Below are 12907 nucleotides of genomic sequence, written 5' to 3'. Positions count from 1 at the left end.
TAGCAGTAGCATCAAAAATCTTTCTCTTTCTTAATAAACTGTGTATATAATCTGTATGACTGAACCAAAATCCACGCCAATGACTAGAATCCAATGTGTGTAAGGACTGGATCATGAAAAGGTAAGGATCATGAAATTACTGATCACACTATAACTGCAACCTGTAAATGATTAAATCATAGTGCATACATTTTATTAAAGTCATGAAAGATGAATGATTCCATAACAACAAAAACAGCATCGTCTACAAATATGTTAATAATCTGACCCTGATCCATAGTATTGACTGGATGTTGCTTTCATATTCCTAGCATTTAATGTGCTATCTCAGAGTGTTAGTAGTAACTGGACTTGACCAGATCCACAGACCAGAGCCCCAAAGGCTCAATTACAGACTTTTTTTACAGGCTCAAAGTGGCTATTACAGACTTTAACCAAAATAAAGAAAGGTATCTCATTAAGTGAAATTATCTTAATTGTAATAAATCTAGTAGTTAATTCTTATTGCCATAAGAATCTTATAAGATTATTTAATCTGTTTCTAGGCTCTTTTGCTATTTTTAAGTGATTTTATCCTGTGAAGGCGTCATGTTCCACTGGCAGATCATTGACTTTAAAAAATAATGCAGACCATGTTGCTTTTTACAGGAAATGATACTTGGAACAATACACATATACAATTTCCTAAATAAATCACTTAGAACAAGTAAAACCAAAAAGTAGTTTAAATAATATTGTAATATTCTTGCAGCAAAATATTAAATAGATTTACAATATTTGAGATTAGTTCACTATTATTAATACACATTTCATATTATTTCATTCTTTTGCAGAATATGAATGTAGTACAGTGTAAATCCGACTTTTATATGCTGCAGTTATAGTTACCTGTCTCTTAGTGGAAAATCAGCTGCTGCCGTCCAAGTCCCTCCAAGCAGAGGCAATAAAATGCAGAAACAAGCTGAAATATTTTGTGTTTAGTCACATGCTTAACTTTTCAAGCGAAAAAAGTGGGAGAGGACAAACGCCAACGTTCCAGCCTCCAGTGAATGGAGGTTTTTATTTTTCTGAGCGCAGGGAAACTGCCTAAAGAAGAACAAACCTACTGTGGTGAATATTACAGGCCTGTGTCTACGTTTTTGTAAAAGAGCACTCATATTTTCACTTATTTTAGGTAGAAAAATCAGAAGACCATCTTTAACTACACCCAAACCTATATTTAGATCTTTTTTTATTATTTATTTATTTTTATTTTTATTTTATTTTATACAGAATACTAATTACATCCATTAATTAATGCTGGGATTTTAAAAGTCTGACAGTAGTCTACTATTACACTTACAAACATGTATTTATAAGTATTCATCATATAAAATTTAAAAGAACCTTTACGTATATTAATGGGGAAAACAGTTTAAACAGAGAAGCTGTGTTTGTTCACTACACTGTGAAAGACAAGTATCAAGAATAATTATTCTCAATGTAAAATATGACAAAATCTCTGTATGTAATAAACAAGAACAAAACCCAGTATTGGATTGCTATGATCTTCAGACCCTCAGGTGGCACTGCATTAAAAGATATGATTCTGTGGTTGAAATGGCTGCATGAGCTCAAGAACACTTTCCAAAACTACTGTCTGTGAAGACAGTATTCTTTAGCATCCACAATTACAGGTTAAATTACATGTTAAGAAGAAATTATATATTAACAAGATCCTTAAATGCTGCTGCCTCTTCTGGTCCTGAAGTAATAATGTGCTGTGGACAGACTTAATCAAACTTTGAAATTCTTTTTGGAAATCATGGATGCTGCATACTCTGGGCTAAAGAGGACAGGGAGAATCCAGCATTTAATAAGTGCAGAGTTTGCCAGAATCTATAATGGTATGGAGGTGCATTAATGCACTTGTCATGGATGATTTTCATATGTGTGAAGGCACTGTTAATGCTGAATGATATATACAGGTTTGGAGCTAAACATGCTGCAATCTTAATGACAACTTTAGCTTTGCTTATTTCAGACACGTCCAAACCAATTTCTACATGTATTACAACAGCAAGGTTGTGTAGTAAAAGTGTCTGGGTGCTACACATCCCTGACAGCAATGCCAGTTGTGCTCTCTTAGACTCCTGGCTAAGACATTGCTGGAGATTGAACTGGCGATCTTTCATTAATAATAATAATAAAAAAACATTACAACTGTAAAAACATTGTGTGTGTTTTATGAGGTGTTACTTCATGCATGTCTCCACAACGTATTTACAATAAAGTATATAAAGCACAAATTGCAAAGGGTGTCTACAAACATTTGGACATAACTGTCATTTTATGATAATGATCTCAAGGTCACAATGTGGAGAACAATAGCCAACCTCATGTAACCTATTGTCCATATTTCATAACATGACCCAGGTATTTTTTGCAATGCAGCAATTTTGTAGCTTCAGAAAATGTCACGTTTGATCATCTGAGAAGAGTATTTTCCAATTTCCTTACTCTGCAGAGATCTCTATTGACTTCTTTGATGTGACTGTAGATTATAGGCCAGCTGACCACATGGCAAGGTGACAGAGAGAACGATTCTATTTACTGTACGACCATCTACAGGCAGCGGCACTGTGTCTAAAAATGAACTGTGGATATTTTTACACTCCAAATGCGCACTCTGCAAAATCTCAGGCCATAGTTTTCTGTGAGCCCACATCTTTAACCCATTAGAGTACAAGTACCTTAGGGCCAAATTACTCAAAAACATAATTATAAACATTTATCTAGCAAAATCTACCATTATCTCAAACTCATCGTTTCTTCACTGAGTGCTGGGGTTGACATGCTCATTGGTATTAGCATTGACTGATCAGGAATCAAGATGAAGGAATGAATGAATTTGATTCATTACTGTAACAAATCTAGCATGAAATAACACACATGCACAGCATGTTAGGTCATAATGTTAAATCTGGTCAGTTGCATTTTGCCTTAATAACTCTTGTAAGGATGAACAGTAAGTCAGATGTATTTGAAGAATATTAACCATTTATTCTTATACTAGTGCATATAATAAAACAATGTTACTTTAGTATTATAATTGTTTAATATATTATTTGATCATGTAGCAATGCTTAAGTATAATGCTATCATTAATAGTGTTGTGATCATTAATGAACAGACCTGGTCAGACATTTTGACTTGGTCTTGGTCTCAGTCATGCGGTAAGGTGGACTTGAAATTCGCGCTCAAGACCAGCTGAGTGCCACACCTCATCATCAGCTAAATGTCCCAGACCTCTGAAAAGAAAGCACAAGGGGAGATGCAGGTTTTTAGTAGCTTAAACAATAATTAACTCTGTATTATTGAATGTTATATTTCCAAAAAATACATTATGTTCTATTATTTAATGGTAACTGTCATATATATTTACAATGACATTAAATGATTATTTATTTTTATATTGACCCAGGCTTGATGTGTCCCAGTCTCAGTCTTGACTGGGACTAAATATATCCACATATTAATGATTTATAAGGTACTTATCATGTAAAACATGAATCACTATTAAATCACTGACAACTCAATCATGGCTAGTCTAGTGTCCTTTCTGTGTCTGTGTGGGTTTCCTCTGGGTACTCCTGTTTCCTCCCACAGTTCAAAAACACATTGGTAGGTAGATTGGCTACACACACACCCATTGTTCATTGAAAAATAATAATAACAAAAAAAAAATAAAAAATATATATATATATATATATATATATATATATATATATATATATATATATATATATATATATATATATATAGAGAGAGAGAGAGAGAGAGAGAGAGAGAGAGAGAGAAGCTCCATTCAGTACATTTGGGATTAGTATGAGTGGTATGTTTCAGAAGTAATCTGATTATCAGCATTAATACCTGATTTCAGTAAGTCGCTCAAAAATGTTAATGACCACTGAGCAGGTGAATATAAGAGTCACTGTCTATGTTTAATGTCTGAAAGCAAGCTACTCTCATTAGAGTGTCCTTGTGTGCTCTCTGTTGCAAGGGTTCCATTAGTGACTATTACACTACTCCATCTTACAGGGAAGGTGCTGGACTCACAGCTTTGACCTGACTGAGATGTTGTCCTTCAGTGCTCTGGGCAGGGGATCAGGGCAGGCTGAATCACAGTTCTAAATTTAGTTGCTGTACTGTTGATCAGCCAGGGGAAGTCCTGCTCTTATTTAGAGAACCAGTTTGGAGCTGCTAGCCACTCTCCAGACATGGACGGGTCAGTCCAGACAAGGCTAAATTCTTCTCTGCTGAGTTGTGCAGGAGAGCACTAGACTAGCTTCTCAAAAGAGAATTAAGTTGTGAAAACAGGGTACATAACGTTTTGGTGAGACAAGGATCTTTCAAAATTAACTATGCCAAAAGATGCACGGCTTACTAATAAAATTGGCACAAAAAGACCAGCACTTGATTTGTACATAGGGGAGGCATCCGGATATGCAACTGATGATTATGCAAGCAGTTATCCTTTCCTTCTTGAACTGAGTTTAATGGGACAGTGGGACATTTAAATAAATATAAAATACACTTTTATTCTTATGTTATTTTTCACTCTGCAATAAAATGCTATAAAAGTATATTCCAAGAATTACCATTTCCATCACCATGAAACCATAACTCAAGAATTACATGTGAATGCAATTTGTTTTCATCACTAATTCATAGTTAGCTTCTTGCTATCTCTGAGGCTGGGCTGCTGACTAGGGGAGCCTGTCTTCATCGCTGCTGCTCTGTAGCTACATGTCTGCCAGCCTTCATCACTTCTGACAGCTGCCGGCCCTCACCACTTTGTCACCAGTGGCTGGTATCCGGCTTTCGCTACTGCTGGTTGTTGCTGTTGCTGCTTGATGGGTAGTAGTTTGCTAACACTTCTGCTAGCTGCTGGTGATATCGGCTGGGGAAGCATTTGTTGCTGCTGCTCATCAGTTAGCAATTTGCTAACACGGTGGCTAGAAGCATGCTAACTTTGCTGCTAAGTTTTACTGAGTGATTCTTTTATAAATACAATATTATTACCATCATTCATTCATTCATTCATTATTTGTAACTGCTTATCCAGTTCAGGGTCGCGGTGGGTCCAGAGCCTACCTGGAATCATTGGGCGCAAGGTTGGAATACACCCTGGAGGGTGCGCCAGTCCTTCATTATTATTATTATTATTATTATTATTATTATTATTATTATTACTGAAGACAAATCAACAAACACTAATCAATGCTACCAATTAAAAATATTATTTACATCAAAAAAGAAAATGTCACACAGAATTTTGATTAAAGATGATACACCGTATGTCAGAAGTAGTCAGTAACTGTTTCGGAGTTTCATGAGTCAATGTGGAAACAACCGCCCAATCGCCCGTGACACATTTGGTGGTCAGTTGACTTCAGAATAGCCATATGGTGAGTCACTAGGTAGGTGGGAGAATCTTGTTACCCTTGGGTTTGGTTGAAGGATAAATTTGGACAAAATGTAGTGTATAGTTTTCAGTAATTTGTGAAAAATGAGAAGAAAGAGACAAATAAGACAAGCACCAGAGAGAAAGAGAGAGAGAGAGAGAGAGAGAGAGAGAGAGACAAACAGAAATGTAAACCAAACGCGAAATAAACAAATCAAATGGCTCCCATTTGGTACAGCTGTGCATGAGTTGAGAGATGATGAATTTAATCCCCAGTGATGCCTCAAACATTTGAGGCCTGGAGTCCCAGAGACCACACGACGCCACAACCAGCCACACTCTTGGTGCGTATTATGGCCCCCCTCTCCCCCATCACTCAGCATGATGTTAGCATGACTAAACTGGCCAATTAGTGTTCTCATCCAAGCATGCTGAGTCGTCCACAGGCATTGTGTTCTCAACAGATTATAAAGAGGCAGTAATTGACTTCAGCATGTGCCAGCCTGGTAAAATTATGTGATTTGTGAATGTTAGCTAACATGGAGTCGGGAGTGATTGGAAAATTTGGTCAAGTGTGGACAAGCCCAGGGCCTGGGCTCTGGATCTTTCTTTTGAAATTGAGGGACTGGGATTTGCTTCTAGACTCTGGTGTGGTCTGCTGCAGATGTGTAAGCGATCTGCTCCCAGAGCCATGTGTGTGATCGCGTGATTTATTCATTTGTAATGTAACTGCTTTGACTTGTCGTATTACTTCCCTTTCTCGTGTTTACTAAATCCACACTGTCACAGACTGACTGGAGCTGGGAGACTGTATTAAGCTCAGCTCTGTGGAGTGTGAGTGTGAATTTCCAGAAACAAGCTCCGAAATTGGTCCTGGGTGCAGACTCAGGTATTTGGGACAAGTGTGAAAAAGACCTAAAACAGCAGAGGGGCAGAAAGATGGCCCCCGCCCTCTCCTATTCACACTGAGAACTGCATTAGTAGCCATTACATTACATTACATGAAAGCACATATTTGTCCTCACCAAGTGTTAGTGGCATTATTTACAATAGTATTTCAGCTAATAGGGGCGGCACGGTGGCGCAGCAGGTAGTGTCGCAGTCACACAGCTCCAGGGGCCTGGAGGTTGTGGGTTCGATTTCCGCTCCGGGTGACTGTCTGTGAGGAGTTGGTGTGTTCTCCCCGTGTCCGCGTGGGTTTCCTCCAGGTGCTCCGGTTTCCTCCCACAGTCCAAAAACACACGTTGCAGGTGGATTGGCGACTCAAAAGTGTCCGTAGGTGTGAGTGAATGTGTGTGTGTCTGTGTTGCCCTGTGAAGGACTGGCGTCCCCTCCAGGGTGTATTCCCGCCTTGGGCCCGATGATTCCAGGTAGGCTCTGGACCCCCTGCGACCCTAAAATTGGATAAGTGCTTACAGATAATGGATGGATGGATGGATTTCAGCTAATAGTAGGTTGCACAGTGACTAATGATTGGGTGAAAAATGGTCAAAAGAGTGGTATATAAATAGTTTTTAAATGGAAAAAAAAACCAAAACAAATAATTTGTGGCCAATTCATGACTCAAAAAATGTGCCGTTTTCATTCTGTTAGTTTCTTGTTTTGGCCTCAATGCTACAAATAGCATTTGACCTTGGGCTCTGTCCAAATGTAAAGGAAAGCTTTTCAAGACCAAGGTCATACCACCTTAAATTTGACTTGGAATGGGTCATACGGGCTACATACTGTAGTTGTAGGATTTTCAGTGCAATCATCAAAATACACACTATGTTCATATACCTGATTAGCTAAGAGCATTAATTTGCCCACCCTTGGCTGTATTAAGAGCTTCTCGCTGCTGTGAATATTAGATGGCCTTTATCCATGAGGATTTAGTGAGGTAAGGTACTGATTGTGAATGACTAGTTTTGGATCACAAGCCCTACTCTAACTCATTCCACTCAGAGGTAATGGGGCTCCAATTATCAGTTCCACTGCTCCAAAGCCTGATACAGGAGAGCTTTATAACCTTGTAGCCAATGATTGGCCTTGAGCAAGAATTTATTTTAGAATTTTATAGCTGGTTAAGTCTTATAGTTGGCCACTGCTTGTAAGTGCACAATCATTGTTTTGTAGTGTAGTTTACAGGGTGCAGACTCAGCCCTATTGCAATGTTGTGGATCATGTAGCAGTGCATCCTGAGGCATGTGGGAAATATGAGAGCTAGAGCTTCATGCCGTGCAGTGTGCATATAGCGTCTGAACTGAGAAGCTGGGCCCCACATAGGTGGAAGGTTTTAGATCAACAAGTCAGCCACCAAGCAGCTGTAGAGTGCCTTTAGACAAAGACCCACTTGGCTTGTACAGACTTGCATTGAGTTCACATTCCGCTTGATAGCCTCTGCTGACTTCAGAAGCTGTCACTGACAGGGTGCTGTCACTTCACTAGCAGTAGCATTGTCATTATGACCTACAGCACATGTCCACCTTAATAAACTAAGAATTAATTAACTCTGCTATACTTAGGTGCACACAGTAAAATCTCCTTAGATAATTGTGAAATAAAATAGAAGCCCTCTGAAGTGCAGCACATGAGCTTAACATGCACCATGCACAATGCCAAATGAGGGCTAGAGGGGTATAAGACTGCAGTGCTGGGCTGTGTAGCAACAGAACTGTATTCTCTAGGGTCACCCAGTCATTGGAGATCAAGTCACCCATCATCAGTACTTGACCTCATTAATGTTGATGTGACAGAATGCCAAAGTCTTACAGCAGTGTTGCAACAGCCAAGATTGGACAAACTTCCTATTAATACCCTGAAATACTCAAGAAGAAATGTTGGATGAGCAGGTGTGCAGAAGGTTTTGGCCATGTTGTACATATGGATTTGGTTCACAGGGTACTGAGTTCACAGCTGGGTTTTGGTGTTGTACACGTGAACGGCTTGAGAGTAGGTATCAGCTGTCACAAAGAGGCCAGTGAGGGTCTTGGTGTACACTGTCCTATTGCACCAGCCCAAGGAGCTAAAATTGAGTTCAAGGTAAAAAAAAAAGTGTTTTCAGATTTAGACAAAAGTAATATATTTTTTTTTTCACGGGTTGATTCGGTTATAGTCCTTAGGCTGACATTGTCCTCAGCATAGTCTCAGCCACAGACGCTTCGTCCACAAGTTGACCTAGAGTCTGATACTTTCAGTGCACTAATCTGGCCTCACTGTCAGGATTCTGCCAGTTGCATTCTGACTGGCTCTCTGTCCATCGATGTATTCGCACTTCCGTGTATTATTTTGTACTGACTCTTACAGATCCGAAGTAAATCATAAAGACTACCTCCTTCTACACGTCATGCCAAAAAGGCAGCTGTGTGATTGGTCCTTGTGGGTCAGTCACATTTCTTTTCCTGCAGTAGTAGGGGGATCTTGGCAACATGGCGAAAGGCACCAGACACTCTGTAGTCTGGCAGTGCAACACTATCCCCAATATCATCTAGATTACTTGAGTATATAAACCTACAAAGTCTGAATATAAGTGTGTGGAATGAATTATACTGTACCCTCATTAATTTCTTAATCATGGTGTAAATAGGTTACTGTTCTAATACCTAAGGTTTGCTGATTCTTTATGCGTTCTATTTTTAAACTCCACCTCCCGTGATCTGTTAGATCCCTTGACAACACACCTCTGTTCATCAAAACTATATATTTAGAAGTTAAGACGTTAAAAGCGGCTTAGATGGAACTTCACACCTTTGACTTTGGTCAGTATGCACAAATATGCAATTAGTATGTACCTCTATATACATCCAAACGTCTGTTGCTCATTTGCAGCTTGAAAGCTCAGTCAAAAGTTGACAGGATTGGTTCCTTACGTTTACGCTGTTGCTCTGAATCTGTTAAGGTGAGGCCCTGCAATGGGACACTGCTTATTCATAGTGTAAATGTGCAGCCATGGTGTTGACTGCTTATTTCAAGAATGAGACCTGTTCTAGTTTATAAATAACACCAGTGGAAGGGATATTAAATGTGGCCATTAATATTTTAGACGCTAACATAATTCTTGTTTTTTGAATTGTGCTACAGCTCATTGGATATAAAATGTAACAATGAATATGACAACAAATTCTGCATGTTTGAGTATGTAGTTGTTCATTTGTGTGCCTAATGAAACGTCCAAACTGTCACCTGTCAATTTTTGGCTTCATTTCAAAAGTCTTGTTACCCTTTGTACTGCGCTGAAATATTTTGATTAATTCCCAATTGTAAATGCTTCCGACTACATTCAAAATTTGTGAAGGGACCTAGCAACTATCTGTGGCTGGTGGTCAAATCAGGGTTGACTTCTGACCCTTAGCTCTAGCTGGCATGCCTGCTAGCAGCTGTAATTGTCAGGGATGGAAACATGAGGTCTGCTGCACACTGTGCTCTATTCCTGGAGCTCCATGGCTTCTCTCATTCTCACCTTGCAAAAATAGTTGGCCTCTTGAACAGCAAAGAGGGCAGGATAAAGTTGGTTGAGGCAGAGTACATAGATGTAAGGCACAAAGCCTATGACTGGGTGCCTTGAGACACTCAGAAACCAATCTATTTTTAGACTCTTTATTCCCACTGAATTGTCCAATGAAAACAAAACTTTACAGTAATTGATAAATCAAGTGCACAATGGAGCATTTCAAGTATTCAAACATTTTATGAGGCACTCTAAAACTCAACTATCTGCAGCTGTATTCTACAGCAAGCAACTTGCCAAACAATGTCTAATTCTGTATATTCAAGTTTAAACCTTGCCATCTACAGATCTACAAGATATCAAAAATAATAAAACATTAACATTCGTATAAATACAAAAGTATAAAAGTCAAGTGGAAAAGTGGAAATGGTGCAGTTTGACTTTGTACAACAAATAAACTGCTGGGATTGCACACGCTTGTCACAGTTTTCAAAAGCAGCTAGACTGTGTTCCCGATTGATGACATGTATCAACGGGTGTTTAAAATCACTTTCTCTAACCTTTTCCCACCAAACAACTGAGTCTTTGAGTCTATGCCTCATATAAATTCTCAAAGTCTGTTATCCCTTATTCCTCCTCTTCCTCCTCTGCCTCTTCAAAGTCGTCATCATCATCATTGTCGTCGTCATCACCATCTGCTCCAAAGTCTATTTTTGCAAGCATTGCCTCTACGTCGTCAGTGAACAGTGTGAAGTGGTCCATTTTCTCAAAGCCTGGTTCTGGCCTTTCTATTTGGGAGTTCTTGGCTGTGTCCTTTGCCTCTGCAATTAGCTTCTTTGCTGAGATGAGGAATTCAGCTACATTGCTGTTGTCCATGCTCTGGGTAGCTTTGTCCATGAGATTAATGCTGGCCTGCAGCTGCTCTGTGTACTGCTGGACTAGTGATTTCACCACTGCTACCTTCTCATCCTGCTCCTGGGCGATGTTGTCTAGCAGTTGGGCTTTGCGCTCTTCTAGGATGGCATAGAGTAGGTCGAATTTCTCTCCAAGCCTCTGCTTCTGCAGCTGGCTGTTCTCCTCCACGGCCTTGCAGGTATCCTCCATCTGTGCAAGCATAGCCTGCAAGGAGCTGTTGCTAGCTACAAGCAAGTCAACAGAGTTTTTCAGTTCAGCCTTCTGGACTTCATACACACTCTTAAGGGGGGACACTTCGCAGTCCTTGTGTTGCCCAAATACCTTGCACATTGAGCAAGTGGGGACCTGGCAGGTGATGCAGTAAATGTTGATGCGCTCATCCTCATGTTCCTGGCACATCAGCTCTTTGGTGTCCTTGGGTTTCAGGGGTAGCTCAAGATTGCCTCCATCAGTGCCACTTTTTTCCAGCTGTTGCTTGTAGATGTCAATGATGTTCTCGACCAGGAGGTTCCGCTGCAGCCCATAGACACCGTGGCGATCCAGCACTACCTCAAATCTGCAAGTTGGGCAACGGAAGATACCTCCCGAGAAGTGATATGGGTTGCGGGAGTCATAGAGGTCATTAGCGCAGCCGCGGCACAGGTTATGCTGGCAGGGCAGGATGACCACAGGCTTGGTGAACATGTCCAGACAAATAGGACAGCTCAGCTGCTTCTCCAAGCTCTCCAGAGTACTCGGGGTACTCACAATCTGGCCTGTCTGAATGTCCATGTCTTTCCTTTAGGGTGGACGTATCTGATTCCGATCCTTGTGGTTGGTAAGCTGTGTCCGTAAAGCCTTCTGTCACTAGCTGAGTTTATTTTAATCTAGCAGCCCAGTGGAGGAGACTCAGCTTATATACCAGCCGGCTGCTTTTGACATTTGATACACAGGGTGTCTGTGGCAAGATTCCGTCCTCTGCTTGTTTGTGAGGCTTGAGACTTGATTCGGAGAAAACATGCTGCCTCCAAACCCAACCCACCATGGGTAGTCACATGCCAAACTTAGCAACAATTCACCCCCCCAACCACCCAAGCACTCCATCTGTGGAATGGGAGGATCAAATGGGCAGCCCAAACAAGCCCCATGTGCCCTGATAGACACATAAAGAGGTTCACTGGTTGTTAAACAACATTTCAGGTGAAGTGGGGCATAACTCATTTTTCTTTACTGGTTTGATTTATTTGGGTTCTCATTTGGGTTATGATTTTCAAGTTAGTCCAGAAGTCTCACAATAGTTTACCGGTTAAAAAAGTTCTAGAAGAATATTGGGATTGGGGCCAGTCCAAATCCAATGTAAACGAAGACCTCACCCTTTCTAGAAATCTCATCCTGTTGTGACTGTGCTGTTGCTCAACCAGAATACCACTGCTCCTGTAAACAGACAGTCATGTGTCTAACATTCATTCACCTCGACACATAACTCGAAGGTAGCTTGTGCAATTTTCCTCTGAAATTGAAGTACGCATTGTCCAGTATATATAGACTTTCCACATGCAAAAATAGCCAGTGCTAAACATCATGTTATCATGATGATAGACAAGAACATAGTGGATGTCAGATCTTTTAAAAGATGTTGGTACATGTGGATACGAACATTTCAGTCTTGGAATGTTGTTATTCACCGAGGTAGCAATATATCATGTGGCAAACAAAAAATTACCAAGAATTTAAATGAATTTCTCTATCCTTTGCAATAAACAGCTTAGGACATCTAGTATTTAGCAACCTCAATACATGTGCCTTATTTTATTATTATTATTATTGCTATTATTATTATTATAGCTTTAGAACAGATTGATTTTGTTATTATTTGTAAGAGATAGATAGAGCCATAAAACTGCTGGGAATCCCCAAAATTATCCTGAATAAATCCTGTTTATAAACTCTAATCTCTAGTATAAACCCTAGAGACATACATACATGTAAACCAGTCAACCATAACTATGGCCACCTCCTTGTTTCTACACTCTCTGTCCATTCCCTCGGCTCAGCTGACCACACAGAAGCAATTTGTAGTTCTATAATTACAAACTGTACTACATCTATTGCACTGCATACTTTGTTTGCCCCCTTTCACC

At 39.9% G+C, this 12907-nt stretch overlaps 1 protein-coding gene across 1 annotated transcript; it reads right to left on the bottom strand.

The window, feature by feature from the left end:
- Positions 1-10499: 10499 nt before the first annotated feature.
- Positions 10500-11558, bottom strand: trim63a (tripartite motif containing 63a). The gene has a single exon (XM_066666179.1). It carries the CDS (start codon positions 11556-11558, stop codon positions 10500-10502), a length of 1059 nt encoding a protein of 352 aa, XP_066522276.1.
- Positions 11559-12907: the final 1349 nt, after the last annotated feature.

The sequence above is a fragment of the Hoplias malabaricus genome, chromosome 3 (assembly GCF_029633855.1).
Source record: "Hoplias malabaricus isolate fHopMal1 chromosome 3, fHopMal1.hap1, whole genome shotgun sequence".
NCBI lineage: Eukaryota > Metazoa > Chordata > Actinopteri > Characiformes > Erythrinidae > Hoplias > Hoplias malabaricus.
This window is presented reverse-complemented; position numbering and strand designations above follow the sequence as displayed.